Source organism: Gordionus sp. m RMFG-2023, chromosome 1 (assembly GCF_954871325.1).
Source record: "Gordionus sp. m RMFG-2023 chromosome 1, tfGorSpeb1-WG-v2, whole genome shotgun sequence".
Classification (NCBI taxonomy): Eukaryota; Metazoa; Nematomorpha; class Gordioida; order Chordodea; family Parachordodidae; genus Gordionus; species Gordionus sp. m RMFG-2023.
Window position 1 is genome coordinate 7,325,428 of NC_088775.1, and position 24,398 is coordinate 7,349,825.

General features: G+C 26.5%; 2 protein-coding genes across 2 annotated transcripts; one reads left to right on the top strand and one right to left on the bottom strand.

The window, feature by feature from the left end:
• Window positions 1-258: 258 nt before the first annotated feature.
• On the top strand, window positions 259-2,274 carry LOC135931354 (transmembrane protein 184C-like). The gene has a single exon (XM_065468403.1). It carries the CDS (start codon window positions 370-372, stop codon window positions 1,846-1,848), a length of 1,479 nt encoding a protein of 492 aa, XP_065324475.1. The 5' UTR covers window positions 259-369; the 3' UTR covers window positions 1,849-2,274.
• An 18,583-nt stretch (window positions 2,275-20,857) lies between these two features.
• On the bottom strand, window positions 20,858-24,135 carry LOC135931092 (homeobox protein 2-like). The gene is made up of 4 exons (XM_065467966.1): window positions 22,701-24,135; window positions 21,147-21,262; window positions 20,945-21,073; window positions 20,858-20,866 (listed from the first exon to the last, which is right to left on the bottom strand). The coding sequence occupies exons 1-4, from the start codon at window positions 24,133-24,135 to the stop codon at window positions 20,858-20,860; spliced, it is 1,689 nt and encodes a 562-aa protein (XP_065324038.1).
• Window positions 24,136-24,398: the final 263 nt, after the last annotated feature.

Below are 24,398 nucleotides of genomic sequence, written 5' to 3' on the forward strand. Positions count from 1 at the left end.
GAAATAGAATATTTCAATGTAATATTTATATCTGAAAAAACTATGAATGTAACAAAATAAAGTCTCTAACGGCTATTATGTTAGTTTACTATAGCAGTCCTATATAGATTTCTATAGTTTTTATATTATAATGTAATGTTATTTGATTCTTTCCTATTTATATTAATAAATGGCTCCTTTTAATTTAAAATAGTTTTTTGAAAGCCATCTAAATAATGCCGATTATTATCATATGTTCCAACCGCAAATATATTTTCATCAAATTTTTTTTAACCAATATCTTATTTTTCTTCTCTAAATAATAATGTTAAAGTAAAGAGATAAATTTGTTGATTTCTAAATAATAATGTTACAATTAAATATATTTTAATGATGAAAATGAAAATTATATTTATTCGATTTATAATATTTTCCATATGGCTCTCTATATTTTTAGGAGCAGCCTTCATGATTTCTAAAGAAATCAAGACTCAGAAATTTTCAAAATTGATCAAAATATGGATGGTGTCAACGATATTTATTCTTTTAGCCATTCCAATTTCTTTACTTGGCATATTACAACATTTGCTTAATTATACTAAACCATATCTGCAACTTTATATTATTCGAATTTTATGGATGGTCCCAATTTATGCTATGAATGCATGGGTTGCTTTGAGATTCCCTAAATCTGCAATATATCTTGATACACTTAGAGAATGTTATGAAGCCTATGTTATATATAATTTTACATCATTCTTATTAAATTATCTTAAATGTAGCTTGGATTTAATAGCAACTCTTGAAGAAAAAAGGGCAGTATCACATATATTTCCTGCAAATCTTATATTGCCAAAATGGAAACCAGGATGGCCATTTATTCAAAATTGTAAAAGGGGAGTATTACAATATACTGTCATTAGGCCTCTTATGACTATAATAGCATTGATCACAGAAATGTTTGGTGTGTATCAAGATGGTATTTTCTCATTTCGCTATACTTGGATATATACTGTAATTATTAATAATATCTCTCAATTGTTTGCTATGTATTGCTTAATATTATTTTACAAAGCCACATACCAAGAACTTAAACCTATGAAGCCCTTGGGAAAATTTTTCTGTGTTAAGGCAGTTGTTTTTGCCTCATTTTGGCAGAGTGTACTGATAGCTTTTTTTGTTCATAGTAAAATTTTAACTGAAAACAATACTTGGAAAACATATGATTCTCAAACTTTGCAAGCTAGTCTACAAGACTTCTGTATTTGCATTGAAATGCTCTTTGCAGCTATAGCTCATTATTTTTGCTTCTCTGCCTCACCTTATGCTCTGCAAACAATAAGTGAGTATTCAAGCAATGATAACATGCTATCTAATAATGATAATCTCAATTATAATACTGATAATATAAATAATAAATTTAAATCCTGTAATCTTGGGACTAATGAATACAATGTAAACCAAATCCAAAGTTCTAACAATTATTCTAATATTGATCAAGATAGCATTTTGATTGCTGATAATAATAATATGAATAGGTCCTTTTTTGGATCAGTTTGGCATTCTGTCAAGTTGATGTTAAATGTATCAGACGTTTATGAAGATGTACATCAACAAGTTAATTATATGATCAAATCAAATAATTTGAAAAACCGGTATCGAGATAAAGTTGCACAGAATACCAATATTATGACAGTATCTACTGTTCAGCCAGATGATAAAATCCTACTTAAAAATAATTTTGATACAGATGATGACAATAAACTTTTTATGGATTGCTGCTCTAACAATCATAACACAAACATAAAAAATGACAGTAAATATACAGTTAAAAGAGACCCAAATGGATTTAAAAATCAATTAGCCTAATTTTTAAATCACAGTAAAATATATTATATTCTCTAATATAAAAAGAACTAAATGATTTATAATATGAAATTTATATGATCACACAGTATCTAGTTAAATATTCCATTTTTATGTCATGTATGATAAATACTAAATCAATATTCAGTCCAACTCATATTATTTTATCGCGAAATATTTTTTCTGCCATTATTGATTTTAACCAGATTCCTAAATTATATGTTTTTTTAAAATCAAATTTTCAAAACACATACTCTTATATCACTATACTGCACCTGTGAAAAGTAATCTGTATATTTTTTTAGTATTAAAACAACAATTTTATTTTTTGCAATATAATAATATTTTGTTGAATATAATATAAACATAAATTTTTTTTAAAATGAACACGATATATCATCAATAAAGTTATAATATATTACAATTTTTTACTATTTTAATTTTAATAGAATTATATAAAAATTCAAACCTTTTCACCCCAAATAGATATAAAAGACTGGACTAGAACAATTATTTTAGTGTAGTGAAAAATCTCCATTTATTCTTTAATACTTAAATAGATGTCCTAACCTTTCTGCTATCTACATAGTGTTGCGTATTTGACGAATTTTAGTAGTACATGAGATTTTTTAGCCACGTGACACTACATCTACAAGAAAAATCTCCAAGTTTCATAATTTTTTTTTGGATAAAATATTGGGCTGACCGTTTTCGAAATCGAGCCTTTAACAACCATAGTTGGAGGTTAAGTTTTGATCTATATAAAACATGTTAGATATTTTAAATCGGGTGAGTGAGCCAGGAATTTGCTCGGGATGAGGATGTAGGGATAATCCCTAAAAAAAATCATCTTTGAAGTTTTTATTGAATATCTAAGATTTTCTAAAAATTTATTCTAGTAACTAAATATTTGGACAGATACTGATCTGTAAATTTACCAAATATTAATTCAATATATAATTTTATTCATAAAAAATGCTGTTTTAAATGATTAAATGTAAGCTAAGAATATTTTTAGGCTAAAAAGAAACGGCTAAAAATGCAGTTATTACTATTATGAATCACAAAAACAAATTTGTACAAAAATGAATTTTTTTGAGCATTTAAAATGTATATAAATTTAGAAGAATTACTTATTAGATAAAAAAAATGGCACATTTATGTATAAATTTTGAAAAAAATTTAAATCTTATAGATTGAAACATTGCATATAAAACAACCAATATATTTACAAATATATATATATGAAGTCTCCTTTGTGATTGAAAACATTTATTTCATAAATATTTTAAAAAAATTACTAGATATCTGAATTTAAAATTACAAAAAAATTCGTAATTTGATAGTTTTCTTAGTTACCTTAAAATTAGACTTATTCTTGTTTTAAGGTATCTAGTTGTTAAACGGCTTAACTCAATACTTTATCCAGAAAAATATTACCCAAGCCTAAAGATTGCTCATAGAAAAAACATAGGTCTAGACATATAACGAAATCTTGAGACTTAGGCAATTTTTTTTTGGCTAAAATATTGAGTTAGCCATTTTTAAAAATCACCCCAAAACGAGTCATTTAATAACACTAGAGGTTTCATTAATTTTTACCCATGATAATGGTTAACTTTCAATACGTACAAATATTTTAACTAATTATACATGTAGGTTATGATCATTATATATTTTGTTAAATTAATTTTTTTTTAAAAAAATTTTGCTAAATAATAACAAATTTAAGGTTTTTTTTGGCTCTTATTATTACATCCTTTATATAATAAAAGCCTTTTGTATATTAATCATTATTTCCTTCTTAGTTTCTATTTACTATTTTTCCTTTTTAGAAATCCTCCTTTTAAAATCCCTTATTCTTTTTCCTAAATTCTATTTTTTTTTAATATTTTTTCGCCGTTATTAATTTTATCTTAGAAAAAAAAATTAATTATAATACTTCATTACATTTTAACAATATATTATTTTATCAGTTAGTAGAATTCAAATAAAGAAATAATTGCATTGAAATAAAATAAAATAAATTAACTTATGTTCATTTAAATAATTAGGATTTAATAAAATTAATTTTTTTTTGTTATTATTGGATCAAATTTTTAATATTTTTAGCGCATTCATGTATAAGATATGTAAAAGGCTTAATTAACATTAATAATAAATATTATAAAAAATGAATACATTAATATTAATTTTATTTTAACATATTAATAGGGACAACGGTTCATCAACCTCATGTTGGCAAATTTGAGAATTTTTTTTCTACCTCGGTAATGAAGGGTGACCACGAATTAAATATTAACTACATTTTGTAGTGTGAGATAAGAAATGCATTGTCCTCCTTCCCATCTACATTATGTGATTTGCCTAATTTGAGTTCCAAAATGATGTGCTCTGATCTGAGAAAATTTTATATATACTTAATTTAAGAAAATGGCTAAAATTTTTATTATTTACAAACCTTAATTCAGTTTTTTTTATAATTTTTCTATCAGATCCAGACAATTAGATTTTTCAAATTTAAAAGATTCTTATTTAGTTCGTAAGATGAACTTTTAGAAATTTTTGCCTTGGACAAATTTCACAGAAAGATGCAGCTGAAATTCAGTGTAAGGATACTGATTCTGGAATATATTTCCGGTCACAGATTTTTTAAATTAAAATATAGTGAATGGCACTGAGAAAATGATTTAAAAGCGATTCCGAATCCCATAGATTCCATATCCCGAAGACATATTATGTTTTGAAATATTAATAAGACTTAATATCAAGGACCCTTCCAGGACCAAAAATTTCATATTTTCGAGAAAACTTTAAAATGGAATATTGTCCGGAATACCTTTTGAAGGTTCTAGAGTTTTTAGGTTTTCCCATAAACCATGTTGGCTTCTCGTAACTTTTTTGAATATGAAACTAACGGAAACTTAACATTTTTTTAAAAAAATTTTTGGAAAGCGGTTTCTTAGGTGTGTTTTCGAAAATTTTTAAAATTTATTTCCAAACAGATTTATAATATGCAGAATATTTTTTTAATATAATATTTAATTTTTCATCATATTTTAAGCTTTTTATCTAAAAAATTTTTTTTCTAAAAATAAGGTTTATTTAATTAATGATCTTATGTTATAAAATTACTTTCATAATTGTTGTATTAAGAACTACTTTCTTTCTGTCTTTCTTTCTTTCTTTCTTTCTTTCTTTCTTTCTTTCTTTCTTTCTTTCTTTCTTTCTTTCTTTCTTTCTTTCTTTCTTTCTTTCTTTCTTTCTTTCTTTCTTTCTTTCTTTCTTTCTTTCTTTCTTTCTTTCTTTCTTTCTTTCTTTCTTTCTTTCTTTCTTTTTCAAACAACCAACACATGACTAAGTAAAATCAACCATTTTTTTCCTTTTTTTTAAAACAATTGAAATATAATTCTATATTTAATACACATAAGACGATTCACAGTTTCTATCTAAATATCGACCGAATTTTTAAAATTTCATCCATTTTATATTTGCTCGCCAATATTTTAGTGTCCACGCTTTTAAGTTTTGCCGTACTTTTTTAATAAAAAAAATCCCTTGTTTAAATCGAGACGGAATTTTTAGTGTTTGTTATAGAACAAAAAAAATGATGTCATGGTTTTTAAGGCCAAACGGTAATTTGGCCGATTTGCACTATACGATTTAAAATGCATTATTTGTGTTTGCAACATGGCGTTTAAAAAGGTAAATTTTTTGCTCAAACTATAAAGAAGGAGATACTAGTAAAATAAAATTATGGTATCATCCTTTTTTAAAAAAAACGTGATATAAATCAGGGATCCAAACCGAACCGTTAAACCGCTAAAAACCGGTATTTTTTATCAAACCTAAACCGAACCTAAATCTCTAAAAAATTTCTAGTCGAACCTGAACCGAACCGCTAAAATGCCTCTGAACCAGTTTGAGTCTCATAATTTTATGCTTATAAAATAATGTGTAAGTTATTACTAGAAGTATATTGCAAAAATTTTAATTATATTCAAATTGTTTTAAAAATTATTATCAATCACATTTGATTGATAAACCTCAGTCATAATTTTTATAAACTTTAGTATATTGCCATTTTACAACATTTTTTAAATATTTTAAGCTTATAAATTATAATGCCTAGAAAAAAATTAAATCTAATATATAAATTATTTACATATAGTATTATAAATGACACATCAAATGTGATATGCCAACTACCCAACTTAGTGTGGAAAGATGTTTTTCAACAATTTAATTTATATTATCTCCTTATAGATGTAATTTGGGTGAGACTAATTTTGAAAATATATTAATTGTGCGGCTTAATAAAATTTTTTAAGTAATTGTTCATATTAAAATTATTCATTGATATATTTATAAATTTAATATTATTTTATAATGTGCAATTAATAAAAATGAAGGTTTTTATTTTAATTATGAAATAAAAAAAAAATTTTCCTTATACATAATCCTAAAGTAGGTTTGAATACAAAAGTGTTCAAACCGGTGTTTAGAGGTTCGAACCGAACCCATATTTTTATTTTTTGCGAACCGAACCTGAACCTTGAACCGTTATTTTTATCCGAACCTGAACCGAACCGATATTCGTTTCGGTTTGGATCCCTGATAATAATACATATGTACTCATCGAATGTTTTGAATGATCGCAAATCACGAAATTAGAGATGATTTGCAATATTAGCTTCATATAGTGCTTTCTGAAAAATTATATTATTTCTTGGGATAATATTTATATCTACTAAAAAAAGAAAATGTAGAAGATGTCTTTTTTGGTCATCTTATGCCGCATCTTTAATATTTATATGGTTAGATATTTAAGTCCCTAGCAATATTGCCACTGAATATCTAAATTTGGTGTGTGGTAGAAGCGATTTTATTGTTTTGCTTGGAGAGGGGCCATTCGTAACCAATCTTTTCTATAACCAATGAACGGAGGTTTGCAATCCGTGCGTCGTTACTCAAAAGTAAATAGTCAACGGAGCGCGATACGATAGCTACATTCCAATGATTTGGTGAGCTGACTGTAGGATAATTTGTTACCACTGTTACACTTGGTAACCAGTTAGATAGCTCTAGATTAAGCAACAAATCTTCGTTTAATTAGATTAAAAATAAGTTCTTGGTTACTTAAAGGAAAGCGCAGACCAAGTCCTTCAGATTTTTTGGGAAGGATAATTTGTAATATGTATTCTGACTAAATTTTAGATTAAATCCTCCGACATAGATTTTGTTTTATTTTAGTAAATTTGGATCTGAAAATAGGAATACTCCCATGGCAGTAAAGAATTTTGGGAATGTTTATAAGGGTTTTAATCATTAATAAACCTGATACGAAGGTGATATTTTGTATTGATGTTAGATTCTCGAGGTTCCATTCGGAATGTTTGAGTACTGGTCGAGGAACTTATTGGTAACTCAAAGACGTGGTCTTTGCTCATAGGCTTAAATAAGTTTAGGTCGGGAGTAGATTATTTTGAGGAAAATGCTCACTGTTATGAATTTACCAAATCTTGAAAAAGATTTGCAGTCAAATTCTCTCCCAGGTTTAGACAGATAAAGTTAACAAACCTGTTTCATTCAGTTATATTTCTGACCTAGCTATTGCGAATGAAAGAACTGAGATGGATAAGGGTCATCAATATGGTTAATGAATTAAGTCAAAATAAAACTGTCGGAACATTCCGAAAAATAATTTTATAATGATTATTTTAATAATTAATTATAGTTTGTTATATATTTATTTCTTCAAATAAATTAGATAGATCTCGCATTGAAAAAAAATGACTAGCTTAGGATGGAAAATCCTAGGAAATTGGGAAACAGGGATTTCAGGGTTTCTATCTGCAATATTTGTTGGCGTGGCTCAATATATTTGCCAAATATCACATTATTTTAAGTCGCGAAATCATATTTTAAATTTTACCATAATTATTAAATAATATGCCATCCATTTAAGATATATTATCTTTAATAATTTATGGAGAAATATAAATAGGAACATAAATAGAAAAAATTTATAAATATTAATGGTACAATAAAAAGAAAACTGCCGATTGCAAAAAATAAATATGTGTTTTCTAGCTGTATTTTTTAAAAACATATTTTAAAATTATTTCATACACACCTTGCCTCACCTAATTTGAGAATTAAATTGATTGATTTTTGCTTAAAATTAAGCTAAATTGGGCTAATATATGATACAGACAGATGATAGAATTAGAATATATTATTTTTAAATTTCAAGTCAATAAATTAGTAATAGTCGTAGACGTATTCAGGATATTCATAAAAGGAAACAACTTTTAAGTGCCCACCCCTCATTTATCTGCCAAAAACCTATGGCTAGATTACATTTTTTCAAAATAAATCTGGATACACCTTTTTTTAAAAGATATTATTTTAAAAAATTAGTATTTTTAAATTATATAATATAATGACATATTTCATAAGATACCAAATATCATATTCACATTATTAATACATGAAAATCAATGGGAAATTAATACTTTGATAAACATATAACACAGAAGTAATAAAATACATTAATTTAAGAAATTGATAGCATACTAAGTTTTATAAAGAGGTGTGACTTCGTCTTTAGGAGGATAAAGAAAAAAACACCCTAAATATCAGGAGTCATCGAATTAATTAAAATAAACATAATTAGCCTTAAGAATGGCTATCGATCCTCTACTTTAAGTAAATGCCTACACGGGGCTCCCCAGAATTATTCCTGATTTGGGGGCCGATTAAATTTTTGCTTAGCCAAATCCCCATAGGTTGTTAAAACGGAGCTAATGATCGGTACGAATATGTAATTAGAAAAATCAGCGCTCTATTTGGCGATCTCAAAATTTTGCGCTCTGTTTAGAGCAATTTTGTTAAAATTTGTAGGGGAGTTGGTGTTCAGGCAAAAGCGGAAGGTAGGGGAGAGCAGGGAGTGATTTTTTTTATTAGCAAAGAATGATATTTACGAAAATTTTCCAATTTTAAATATACAATGGAATCAGAGTTTCTTTGACATGCTATTGCAATAAAAGCAACAAAGAGGTAAGAAAACGGGTGACAAGAAGAACATCAGATCACATATTAGAAAATCAAATCCGAAACAAAAGTTTGGAATCGGAAATTGAATCTAAGCTAGAACACTCGGAACATGGATTTATGGAACTCTGTTTTAAAGTTTATAGGAACCTAATTAACACATTTAAAAATTTCAAATAATCGTTTCTAGCTAAAGTGCAAATAATTTATATGAAATCGTTTAAAAATGTGTTGTGATTTCATTTTAGAGGGTTTATATATTGCTGAGACTTTTTGATTAACAGTTTGAGACAGTATCCAAAACTTTCGGAAAGACGTCAAATTTAAGAACCGGAACCAAAACTCACTAATCAAAACTTTAGAAACCCAGAACCAATTTTTTTTATTTACAAATGCAGAATCGAAATGGTGGAGTTTTTTCCATAACATTACACGGAACACAATATGAGCATCGCATATGACCTTCATTTCAATAAATAAATTATCATGCCCTCTGTAAGGAATTTTTGAATATATGCACAGACCTGTGTGCCACAACGCCATCTGGCTAGTTTTTAATACTAATTTAAAAATTAACGCTAATTGACGGCATAGCATAAGAAAATTATATTTTTTGCTATTAGATTTATAATTAATGCATTAATATTAATGATATGATTGTTAATTGTTTTAATGATATAATTTTTAATTTTATCGAAATTTATAAATATAAATGTTTAAATTTATGGAAAAACCAGTATATTTGAATTCGATAATTTTTTTTCTAATTTATATTAAATATTTCCGTGAAATTTGTATTAACAATACAAGTTTAAATTATATAATTATTTCTTTATAATTCCCTTAGAAACTTTAACATCTAAGAAAATATTAATTGTATCGGAGATCGAATGTCAGGGAGTCCGGATAGATAAATATGAACACCGCTTATTTTTGCCCCAGTGGTTGGAATCAAGAAAGCCAGTAGAATAGAAAAATATTGTTTAAAAAATTTGAGAAATTATTGTAGCGGTAAGATTTAAAACTTCAGAAAGGAGTAATTGGATATGAAAATAGAAAATGCGCAGAATCATCCACTATAAGATCTGGTGAAACATTTATATTGAAGAACGTTATTATCAATGTCATAATGATGCTAATAAATGTGAAAAAAAAGCCGATACTTTAAAACGAATGTTTCCACTTGGCATAACATTTTCATAAGCTAAAACCTGACGACTAAAAGTTTAATTGCTATCATAGAATGGAGAAATACGAACAACAAAAATTTTGAATTGTATAATTTAAGATGTGATTTGTAAGATTTCTTGAAAATTTAATGATAATGAATTTTTTATCAACTCGAAAAGAATGTAACATAAATTTGCAGCCAACCATTTGACCGCCACTAATAAAGACTCTTCTTATACATAATAATTAGGATGATAGATTTGAAATATCTTCTCTAAAATATCACAGAGTATTTGCATATTACAAGGTATTAGCCATTATTAGACTGCATGTTGCAAAAGTTAAATATCATGACGTGAATAGAATTTCGGTACTAGGCAGAAAAATATTATATATGTATATCCCTATCCCCACAAACATTTAATAAAGTGTATCTTTTATTGATCTGCATCAAGCCTAATTTTGCAAACCAATTCCGTTATTTTTTTTTTGGAAAAAATTTGTCCGGCCCCAACCCTATCCTGAACAAATATTTTTTATTTCGCCTGAAAAGTTGTACCCGAAATGTAAATCAAAATAATTTGTCCAACCTGCCCGAATTAATTTATATAGACAAATTTAATATTTTTTTAATTTTAAAAATAATATTCTGAAATAAAAAATATATTGTCAAATAATTTTTTTTAAAATTGTCATCTGCGATTAAATTATTCCATCTCCCCTTGTAATTTTATGGGGTAGCAAATTTTAAAAATATTGTTTTTGTTTTTAATAGGATGGTTAACCTAACCTTTATTGGTGATTTTGTTTTAAATATTTTTGACGGGTAAATTCTCTCTTTATTTCAATAGTTGCTGATATAGTATAATTATAAAAAATTAATTTACAAGTCATATTTGACCAAAAGTGGATAAGGTGGAATAACCTAATTCTTGGATGGTGATGATATGTCATTTATTTCACAAAATTAAATTTATCCTGGCCAAATTTTTTTAAAAAAATATTAAGCCTTAACCATACCAAACTAAATTTTTTTAAATAGCCTGGCACAAACCTGTTACAACCAGTGTTTGCAGATCTAATGCTTATATCCTTGTATGAGCTAACTAAAATACTAAATCTATAAATAATGTAATAAATACACAAAAAAATGAAGTTATTATATGATCCCATTACAAATATAGATATTAAACACAATTGATTAATAAAAATTTAAATATATTAAATCAGTTTTTTTTAAAGTTGGATAGTATTTTTACATCCCTAATTTAAATATACTAAATGGATTTTTACAATGTTGGATAGTATTTTACATATAACTACTTTTTTTTAAACAAAACTGCCAAGGTAATTATAAATCTGTTTTTGGGTGAATATTAACACAACCCACATATTATTCCTGATAATTTTTATCAATAGAAATATAACTTTAAAATCCAAATTAAGCCCATAAGATTTGTGATATCTGGTGATTTAAGTGCAAAATAAGATATTATCTCTAGAAAAAATAATTGTTATTTTTTAGGCTCGATAATATTTGATCTATGTAAATTAAAAGTATTTAAAAAAATATAATTTCTTAAGAATCACAAATATAGTGGGTAAATTAATAATTTCTTAAAATTAATTTATTACAAGTTTAATATAGTGAGTCAAAATTTAAATAAGTTACCTAGTCTAAATTTTTTATTCTGAATTATTTTTCAAGAGCTACCCATCTCATAAGTTTGGCAGTTCTCTAGTACAAATAATTTATGAAAAATATTTACACCATGCATTAACGAAAAATAATTTATTTGTCCATAATTTTGCACTTTACTTAAAATAATTTTACAGCTCAACAGATCTTTATAACTTCTATTTAAATTCATTCTCCTTATTCTATTATGGCCACTCTGGGAACAAGGATCTAATATGATTAAAGAACTAAGTATCCACCCTATTTTACTTGCTCTATATATTATTCAAAGTATCAAATTACAATATAAGATCAGTGTATAATGCTATGCATTTGTTATACACAATGTCCTTGTATACATTAAAAAAATTGTTAATTTAATATCTAATATAAAACATTCAATAAGCTTTATATATTAATTGAGACCAACACAATTAGGAAAATATAAATAACATTTTCTAAGCTTTTATTAAAATATTTTCCATATTTATGCTTTTCTAAAATTAATTCAACAAGACAATTTATTTTTTAGTGTATTTCTATAAAAAATATATATCTATATAATTTAAGCCTTTATTGCAAATTTTCTCATTGGATAAATTCTTTCTCGTCTTATTTGTTTTTTGGTCTTGAGGTTTAATTCATGCTTTGTCATATGTCTTCTGATAGCTCTTGTTTTCTTTTTTCTTAGATCTAAAGGTAAACGTTTTTTCTTGCGATAAAACTTCCTTAAGTTCTCTTTTTGAGTTTGATTAATAATAGTATAGACTCGAGCTATGGATTTTCTGGTGGTTCGACTAAAAATAAATTGAATTGATTATTGCAAACCTATCAGTGAATCATTTTTACAAAAAAGTGACAATGGTTTTGATTGCAATTTATATAGCATAAATTTAAAAAACTATAGCAATTGTGCTATATTTTGGTAAAGATTATGCAATAAAAAAATAATTAATAGTATACTTACATTTTTGAAAGTTTGGATGGGGCTCCCCCAGTGACCTTAGCGACGCATAATTCAGATAATTCTTGCTTAAGATCATCTATCAGCTTAGTTAATTCAGTCTTCTTCTTTCCTCTTAAATCTCTAACTTTAACTTTACCCTAAAATTCAAAAAATAACAAATTGTGAAGAAGGAAAGTTTTACCATTTAGTGAGAGATATTTTAATGTGGTGCGTTTGAGGAACTAACTCGGAAAATTATATTTTTTTTATAGTATAAAATTTTTAAAATTATTTATTTTAAATGAATTAACTTATAATATAAAAATAGGTAAATTTTTAATTGCATGATAATATGTGTGATAGAATTTATTTGTGGCGAGTTAAAGATATATGATTATTTAAGAAAATATAATATAAAAAAAACAATTATATATCCTAGTTATAAAAATAGTCTGCCCTAGGCTATTTTTAATTAAATTCAAATCTTAGGCTTACGCTTAATAAATAAAAATTGACCAATGAGCTAGGAAAGTTATCACAGTTTCGGCAATGTTAGTTTTCAATTGTTTTAAATTAAAAATGTTGAATGATATAATTTAAAATAATCACTGAATAATTTCATTAAAATTTCTGTATATTACATAAAAATGATATAAAGTAATACTTAGGCTCATTTAGGGTTCTCATAGGAATGAAAGGGGGGTCTTTTTCTAAACATTTTTTGGATTAATCATCTTTGAAAGATTTAAGTCAAATTATATTTAAAAAATTGTGATTTTACATTTTCTTAATCCGCTATTTATAAAGCCTTTTACATTTCACTAGCTATATTTGACTTTTAAAAACAGTCTTAAAATTTTTTTGCTTAAAAATGTTACAAAGATAGATGTTTATATTAATGAAAAATGAAAGTAATCTAAAACTGCCTTGGACGCAGGGTAAAATGAATTTTTTCTGACAATATACCATGCATTTAACGCAGGGTTTCGAACCGTTAAGCATAACGGTTCGGTTTGTTCCGGTTTTTAGTTTAAAATTTTATAAAGGTTTTGTTCCATTTCGGTTTTTTAAAAAAAAATTCATATCGGTTCGGTTTATAATTTATAACGGTTCATTTCGGTTTGTTCAGGTTTTTGTAAATTTGATTTTAAAAAAAATTAATCATTAACCATGTATATATTAATTTTAGAGAAAAATCTTTTCAATTTATAATTCCTTATTTAATTTAACCATGATAATCTAATAGATATTTTTATTAAACTTAGTAAATATAAATTAGACAAATTAATTTTTTTATTTCATAAATAAATAAGATATAAACAAACATGAGTAAATACAATGATGAATAAAATAACACATAAATATAATAAAAGGTATACTATTTATGTTTAAAAAGAGAATTAGAACGGATGACTAAAATATTGTATAATATTTCAGGATTTAATTTAGTTCCCTGCGCAGAGAGTATAATCTTAAGGCTAGAAAAGGCTCTTTCTATAGATACCTGCATAACTGGAACTGCTAGCACAGTTATAGCTAACTTATAAAGTTCTAGCATACTATTCTTTACATTTTCCCAATAGTTCAAAAGATTAGTATCTTTTTCTAATCTCTCTATATTATCAAATGACCGAATTAATTAATATATTTTTATACATTTATTATAATTTCTATGCCCTGAGAATTATTCTTATTAAGACTTCATGCGACTTTAATAAATCTTCAAAATCATCATCTAATTATCTTTCGAATGCGAACATGTAGGCATAGTATTTAGAATTTTAATATTCTGATTATTTAGACTTTGTATAAAGTTCCAAGTTTTACAAAGATGTTTTCTGGCGATCTCTCTTTCTTCAAATGTTAAAAATATTATTTTAATAATAAATAATTATAATGACTTAAATGAATATTAGAATTCTGAATTTAAAAAAACAATATGATTATAAATAAAAAATTATCATATCATAAAATATGCTGACCATTTTATTTATTGTCATTTAAATTCTATGATCCAAGTTTTTATAATGAGATAAAAAATAAACCATATAATATAAAAATGAATGTAAAAAGTACTTGATTTCTATTAGAATAGTAGATTTATTTAATTTTTTCCTAAATTATTAGCAAGTGTTATTATAAAAGCTTATTAATAACTTATATATATAAACTTGTTAATTTAGCCAAGAATAATTATGTGTGATTTCAAGATATCTTATCTAATTAACAGATTGCCTAATCTCTAATAAAATAAGTATTTAAGAAAAAAACAATAAACTTGATATTAATTGATATATAATGTTTAAATATAAAAATATTTAATTTGAAAATAAATCACCAATTTAAAAAATTCAACCAAGGAAAATTAAAATTTCAAATTTAGGATAATAATTTAAATTTTTAAAACCGTTTTGAACCGGTTTAAACCGGTTAAAAATATTTATAACGATTCGGTTTGCTCTTTTTATATTTTCTTTATAACTATTCGGTTAAGGTTACGGTTAAGAAAATCATAATGGTTCATTCTGGTGGCGGTTCGGTTTGAAACCCTGATTCTACGATCTAAGGACTACTTCTGTTTTTAAATATCCTGATGAAGCGGGAATCAAGAAACTTACCGAAGAGATCCTAAATCTTAAGTTCGAAAAAATAGCTTGGGTTTAAGCTTTTTTCCCAAAAAAATTTGGCTTCTTCATCAGATTTCCTTCTGATTTAGCTTTAACATCTTTTATCTTAAGTTGCTTATTAAGAAAACCTATTGTTACCGGTCACTCTCCTGTGGACGATTCGTCGTGCACTTAGGCATTAGATCTATCTTCTTAACACCCCTTTTCTTACTACTTGCAAACAAAAGGAATGGGTATTCTGGTTGCCTGCTGCGTCGTAACTTTACTATCAAACAAGCAACTCATAGATCTTCCTTTCTTTTTGTCACTGCTAAATGGCTCTGGGCACGAGTTTCCTATCCCTTCTGTTAATCTCAATTGCAACTCAATAAAAATGAACTTACTCATGCTATTGGAATCTGTTTTAATTGCTCAATAGCATTACCTTTGCTCTTGATGTAATGTCCCTGTTGACACAAAGGGACGACAAAGCCTGCACAGCCATTCATGCAAAGTATGTATTCCTAGGCCTAATCATTGCAATTCCGTTTTCAACGTGCCCTTAAATTTGAGCAGATTTCTTCAATCCTAGAAGCTAGTTGCTTTTTAGATCTGATGAAAAACGTCAAAATGGCATTACCCAAATTCCTTAAAAGAGAAGTGAATTTCTAATTTGAAACTATCCCTGAATAGATCCCCTAGCTCTTACAAATCTTTGCACAAACAGATCCAAAATTAATAAATATTCAGAAATATATATGAACACATTTTTATATCTATTATCTCCTCTACATTAGCCACATTTAGTAGCCTTGCTTTAACCTTCCTCAAGGAACTTGGTTTTCTTGTTCGTAAAATCTTTTATGCACAGGGAAGGTTTTTAGCTTAAGCAAAGACACTCCATTGCCATTCATAAATCGAATTAATATCAATTTCATTGTAAGCCTCCTTCCTAAGGAGCTAACCTAACTATTTTTTGAAATCCTCTTTACATATTTTATATTTTTTTGTATATAATCATCCTTTTTACATTTTTTATTATATGTTCTTATTTTTTAATAAATTTCCTTATACTTATAAATTTATTTTATATATTTTTGGGAGAGAGGATGGGAGAGCGAATGTTGGAGGAAAAATATTATTTCGTTGGATAATAGTTGTGCAAAATGGCGAATGTGCTTGTATATATAAATTATTTAGGCCATTTATAAATCCATGGCATAGTTGTCAAAGGAAAAAGATCAAAGAATCGACGATCCTGGATTCTCCTAATTTTATCAATTTACCCAGATTTATGATTTTCTCTTAAATTAAGGATCGTGATCGAGATCATTTTATTAAATCCTTCTTTTAAAAATTCTATCTCCATCATATTTTAGCATTCTCCGCCATATTTTATAATTTTCTCATAAATTTTATCAAGCAACATTTACGAATTTGATCTACAGCCTACAAGTTTTAGTTGAATTAAAAATATAATAAATAATTTTAGGTATTTACTTTGTCTATTATAGATCTAAAAAAAAATACACATATAGTTATTGAAATGACAGCTATAAATGAGAACATTTTACTTTTTCCTCAGCTCCGTATAATAATGTTAGTTATCGTTTCTTAAAATATAGATTTCCTTCATTGTCTGAGGACAATAGCATATTAGCAGCAACAATTCACCCAAAATTTATTCTTAATTGGCCTTATATCAATCTGCCACAAAATTTGGAAAACCTGCAGGATCAACCACATGCAGATGCTTATTCAAATAATTGTACAAAAAAATTTTCGCAAAATGCACCTTCCCTTAAAATTTTTTTTTTATTCAAATGATGATTCAATTATTATTTTAAATATTGATATAAATAAATAAAATATATAATTTGCCATTAAGCGCTAATGTGGATCCCTTGATTAATAACGCTAAATATACTTTTAAAAGGATCGATTAACAAACCTGATCTATAGATATAGGGCTAAGTAAACTATGGATAAGTACTTAATTATATCTATCCCAGCATTATTAAACCAACCCTCTCTATATAAATTAAAGATGGATAAGGAAGATGAGGGGAAAAGGGGGAAAAGTAAAGGATAAGAAGGCGATGAAAGAGGGCACGAAAAGGGGGGGGGGGGAAGGGAGAAGCAGTAGAAGACGAGAAAGGCTGGTGATTGGTGCTATTAATTCCGATTTTTTATATTTTTTAGAATAGTAAATGCTAGATCCCTATGGGGGTATGAATTAAAGATATTTTTAGGCTAGTAATAATTTATGACTGCTACCTACACTATAATTTCTCATTAAAAGAATCACTCTGAATAAAAGAAGGAGATAAAGCATAATGCATTTTAATCTGTTGAAAGTTTTCCCCGGGTATAATTTTTGACCATCAATTCTGGTTTGTGAAGTTAAAACCCATCATGCTCTTTTAAATCTATTATAGCTCTAATTTATCTTTAAGTTCTTACTTTCCATCTTTTTAGTTAAACACCTGATAGATAACCTCATTTACTTCTTTTTTTAAAAAAATTTAATAATAGTTATTAAGATGGCCATAAAAGTAAACGGGTTTTTTAGCGCATCGGCTTGATATATTTTGAATATAAAAATTGATTTATAAGCATATTATATCTTTGTAATTATTTGTAATTTAGATTTATTTGTTTAATTTCTTTTAGTATGGATCAAATGTCTATTCGGAACAGGATGTATGAGCATTTGGGATACTTTCCTCTAAGATATAACACCATTGGAATCTTTACGTTTCTCAAATAATCTCAAAACAAATTTTTTTAGAAGCAATTTCCTTAAAAAAAATTCAATTGTCACATCTTTTGAAAATAAATATCGTTAAGCGATCTTATAGAACTAGAAGAAGGAATAGATGACGACATGGGAAATATATTTAACAAACTAAATATAGTAAAATCCTCGAAAATTTTATATTTTTGTGGTTAATTATAAAATAGTTATTGTTAAGCACATTTATATAAAGAAAAAAGATTTAATAGGTGTACTAGATGTCTGGCATTAATAATAAAAAAAATTGCAAATCTTCATATTAACTTGGAGGACAATAATTTGTCAATTACATTTAATTTTATTTCCATCCTAACAAATTCTGACAGATCTGAAATCAAAAACATAGAAGGAGCAATATAATATTATAGATTTTTTAGATGAGATAAAGTATAGTACTAATGAAAAATTTATCAGCTGTATTAAGCAATTAACAGTACACATCAGTGAAAATTCCTATGTGAAAGAGTTTTTTTAAAAGAATAAATGCCTCTCTTAAATAAAGCTTTTGGAAATATAGAAGTGCCCTCTTTCTTAATAAAAAATTATAACATGATCAGTAACTTGTTAAAATTATCTTACAATAGTGCAAAACAATTTACGGGCTAGGCCCAAAAACCATATCAAAAAAATCGCTCAGGCTAGTATCATTGTTGAGAGCATACAAATGTATTTTGGCTCACATAAGGAATAATTAAAAAAAATTATGAATGTGTTTGAAATTTTCAAAAGAACTATACGCTCACAATGTTGCCTACCTATAAGAGCCCCAGTATAAAAGTCAACATCACGTGAATAATTCATTTAGCGAAGCTTGGGGTGATAATGGTGAATGAACTATGGCGCAAGATAATGAGGTAATCAACCATTTTAGCTGATATTATATATTTTTGATGTAGAAACGATATCTCTGATGTGGAATATGGTATAATCAATATATAATCATATATCGGCATCAAGTTGATGGAAGGAAATTTGTCCTCCTTACCCTATAAGGATAGAAAAAAATATGTTATTAACCCTTCCAAGTTCTACTTCTTCAGAAATGAAGGGGCTCACAATACAAAGAACAGAGACCTATTAAAAACTTTGCCTACAGGAAAATTAGTTATAACTTATAATTAATTATTTATAAATGAAATGGATAACGATTATATTTTTCAACCATAAAATTATTAGGAGAATAGAACGACATACCACATCCAGTGTAGCATATTTAAGGCGTCTTGTCCAAGATATAGTACTTTCGTTGCGATTAAGGTAAGGAATTTTTAAAGATGCTTTCATTTAAAAGAAAAAACGTGGATAACGTTTAATATATTTTAGATAGACATAATTTTGAATTTACACCAACTACATTCATTCATTATATTATATTATTGAAAGTTTTGAAATTAAAAATTTGTCGGCTCGTAACTTTTTTTAATTTTGGGATTTTGGTATTGTTGAATTATATATAAGTATACCTACAAAAATATGAATCGAATCGAATATTTGCATTGGTATTCGTAGGAATCGAATAATTCCTTATTTGTATTCGTAAAAATAATAAAGACATTATTCGATTTGATTCGTCGAATATTCGATGTTCAGATTTGAAAATTGAATCATTTAAAAATATTTTCAAAATGAAAAAAAAATCAGAAGTATGAAAAAATCTTAAAAATTTAAAAAAAAGGTATGTGATATCTTGAAAGATTTCTTGTGCATGAAAACTACAAAAGTACTAATAAAAGATTTTTTTTTACTATAAACATATTTGGAATTTTAAGTAAAAATCAAAAATCTTCAAAGATTTTTGCTCAAAAGATATCATTTCAAACTCCGGAAAAATTAGATCATTAAAATTTAAAATATGATTATTTATAAGATGTAGAAAATAAAGTAAAAAAAAATAAATTTTTTATAAAGAACAACTCAAATTATACGAATAATTTTATGGAATAATGGATAAAAAAATTAAACGACAAATAATATATTTCCCTTATTTTGGCAATTTTTAAGTGACATTTTATTGCGAATCGCAAGTGTAGGACGTGATTCATCAAACATTAATTACCGGTGTCTTTATTAAATTTAGCATATAATAATATAAAATATTTTTATTATAACTTTATTTATTTATTATTATTATGGTAATATGTTATAAAATAATTTCACATGATAGTACAACACACAGCTTCGTGTTTCTTCTGCATGGGAAAGGCATCAAGGACTAAATCCCCTTCTTTATTAATCCCAGAATCCTCAAAATACTGGGTTAGAATACAATCAGACTGATAATTTATCTCATTCTTTTCGGTAGAGTTTTGGAGCTACAAATTTTATTTTGTAAAAAAAATACAAAAAATTAACATTTAAAATATTTCGTTGTTGGAAATTATTTATGGGCTTTTAAAGTGATATTCTCATAGTTTTTGAAATTTTGATTCGACTCGTAATAATTAAATTAATTTGGTTTTCTTTAAAAAATTGCAAAATTTTAAAGAATAAATCCAATGTAATAGATATTGATCAATTAATTTTTTACTTGTTTAAAAAATATATGTATGTTTTTTACCAAAGACGTTTGTAATTTATAAAAATTAAAATTTCAAAAATCATGCTTATTTTAAATTTTTTTTAATATATACTATTTTTAAGAGAACTGTTATGATAATAGTATTTTATAAATGATGTCTTTTTTGAGCAATGATACTTTGATTTCTTCGTTATCGATTGACGCTGGTTTAGGGATTTGTTTGAATTCCATAATTTCTAGCTTATTTATTCTTTGTATAAGCAAAAAAAAAGAGCATATAATTGTTTAAAATTAGAGATATATTTAACTCTTCTAAAATTTCCTTAACTGGAGCTGGTTCTGAATTTAAAGATATCTCATAAAAATTATTTATTAGGTCTAAGGAAGTTCTTGTCGTAACAGCAGTTGTGGTGCCTTTATCATCAGCAACAATGTGATTTTCATTTTTATTATCCACCTTTTTAAGGTAATAAATTCAAAAAAATTTTTTTATTAGTAAATTTAGAAGCCAAAACGATAAAACATTATACCTTCTGCTTTATAGGTAAATTAGTTGCGCATTTATGGACCTGAGGAATTTGGTGATTTAGGTGTTGTTGTTTGACTGCTAAATGATTGGCGTTCTTGTCAATAGAGTTGTACCTTTCTAGCAAATTACCAAAAAATGTTTTAAAATTATTTTGTGTGTATCATCATGAATAGATTCAGATTAAATAAAACATAGACATATATAAAAAGGGAGAAGGGAGGTGGTAAAAGGAAATCTTCTCTTATATACCTGTTTTCGGAAATACCATTTTTAGTTACCCCCTATACACTCATTACTCCCTCCTTCCCCCCCCCCCAAAATTGTATACAAGGGCCAGGGCTAGACAACGTCTGAGAATTTTTTAATAGGCCGGACTGAGCAAAATTTAGATTTTTTTTCTGTATATATGTTAGCAATGTGTTATTTTTTCAACTTTCAAATCATTTTTTGAGCATGTTTTTAAAAATTTAAAAATATAATTTTACCGAAAATATATGCCATCATGTTTTGAATACCTACCCTACGAATTTCAGACAATTTTTTTCCATGAACTTTAAAATCCATATATTTTTTTATATAAATTATAAATAACTCAAAGGTTTACAACAAAATTGCCTAAAATTCATGAGATAGGTATTCCAATGATAAAATACATTTCAGGTATAATCCGATTTTTAAATTTTTAAAAACGCCCTCAACAAAATGATTTAAGTTGTAAAATATAACACATAGACGCTAACATATATATATTTATATTTAATAGAGTGTTTTTAATTTAACTACTCCCCCAAGATTATAAATGATTTTTTTTTATTTTGGTATTCAAAATATATATTTTGGTTAGGACCTTGGTAATTAAATTTTAAAAACTAGGTCGGGCAACCTTAGCGAAAAATTAAAATTCTGTCCGGGCAAAACCCAAATTCTCAATGGGCCGGGTTTGACCTGATAAATTTGCCATTTAGCAGACCTCTACAATATAATAACTGAGTTAATGAATTTTTAAAAATAATGACTATTTAATTTAAAATATTTAGAAAAAAAAGTATATATATATATATAATGTTAGCATGAATGTGTTCTTTCCGGCAATGTTTTATTTTTTCAACTTTAAATCATTTTTAAGCGCGTTTTTTTAAAAAATAAAAAAATATAATTTTATCGGAAATTTCCATCATGTTTGGAATACACCTATCTTATGAATTTTAGAACAATTTTGTTGTTAACCTTAGAGTCATTTATAATTTATATAAAACTTTATGGAAATTTAATATAAATTTTATTAAGTTCTAAAGTTCGTGGCAAAATTGTCTGAAATTTATAGGGGTCCCCTTCCCCTTCTTAGCAAAATCCTGACTACGTCTATGAAATAAGCATCTATTAACAAATAAATGTCAGAAATTTGGGTCAGTGTATGTTGTACTAAATTCTACAACAAGCTAAATTTAATTTTCAGTAAATATACTGATATTCTAAATAGTACTATCTTGAATAGTTTATAATTCGTTATTTATTCCTTAAGCTTCTAAATAAACTTTTTAGATTAAAATTAAACCTCGTTTTACATCTGAGTTGGTATATTGACTAAGCTTGACATTTAAAGGTGATGCAAGACCGCCATAGGAACTATAATTTTGTTGAGTCATTGAACTGTTCCAACCATTATCATTAGATGTAGTAAAAATATTATTACCATTATCATTACTAACACTTTGGTCAAAATAGCGATCTCTATCCCAATAAGAATCTGCCACTTGTTCATAACTGTTTGCACTGAAAGGTACTACATAACTGGTTCCTTTAACGTTTTTTAGCTTAAAGTATTCTCCTTTAGCGTTGACAAACACTTTAGCCTCTTTAACCTTCTCATTCAAAACTTTATAAGCCGTTAGTCCGGGCAAATCTTTACTAGTAGAGGTTGCAGAATTTACTTTGTTATATCCAGAGTCTAATGCATAATTCGCAGAGGTATATATCCCATTTTTAGGGGCATTAAAATGAATATTATAAGGGTTATAATTTATTGTAGATGATGTTAAATAAGTGGTGGTCACGACATTTTTATTACAATTATCATTTTTTGAGGGGTAGGGTTGATCAATATGGGTATTGATGTCGCCATAGTTATTTTTGATATAGTAGATCCCTTTTATGTTGTTTAGGTTTCTGTTATTGTAAACGGGATTATTGACAGCCACGTGATTACGGCTTAGGCCATAATTATTGTAATTAATATTGTTATAGTAACCGAAACTATCAAATTTTGGATAATGGCAGTATGCATTGTAGTTATAATTTCCGCTCGACATATATTTTTGATCGACGCTTAATATACCCGGTTTAACCGAGGAGTTAATTTTTGCATTAAAAGAAGGATTCAAAAAAAGAAAATTTTGTGGGTTTTGATGATTAAAATAATTTTGACCATGATCGAGATTGGCGAGAATAGGATATTTATTTGTGCCAATGTAACTATTAGCGTATTTACTGTTTACACAAAAACCTTTATTAAGATTATTATTGTGTGGATACGGAAAATTGATGTAATTTATTCCCCAACCCGAATAATCATTAGTATAATTTCCATAACCATACGAGTTAGCTTTAACCCTCATATCCAATAGAGGTTTGGTCATTGTAAGATGACTTTTAGGGGTCATTTTAATTGGTCTGCTAATGGAAATTGGCTTACCTCCCGTAACACGATTACTATTATGACTGTTGCTAGACATTTTGATAAATGTATTGCTTCTCCTATTTATAGAATGGTTAAAGCTTTTAACAGATGTTGTAGGGGTTGTTACCAGAGAGGAAAGAGAGGAAAGAGATGTTTTCATGTTTTCATCATTCGAGTTTACTTCCATTTCACAACTTTTATCATCTGAACCATACAGGGAATTATGATCAGGATTGTCCTTTAATAAAATTTTTGAGTCCAATTCCAATTCGGAATCTAATTTAGTTTGGAATAAAGTTTCTAAGGAAGTCATAACAGTTAGGATAGAATTTCCCCTTTTTTTCTTCAAATGTTAAAATGAATTTAATCCAATAATTTCTTAGGGGGGGGATCACGTTTTCTGAAAAAAAAATATATATACTCTTTTACAAATTATTATTATTTTTTGATAAATTTCAAACTTATGGCTATATTTTAAAAAATAAACAATAAATTGTTTAAAAATTTTTAATTTAACTGTATAATATTTTATAGAATTTATATTATTATTAGCTAAATACTAATCCTCATAAAAAC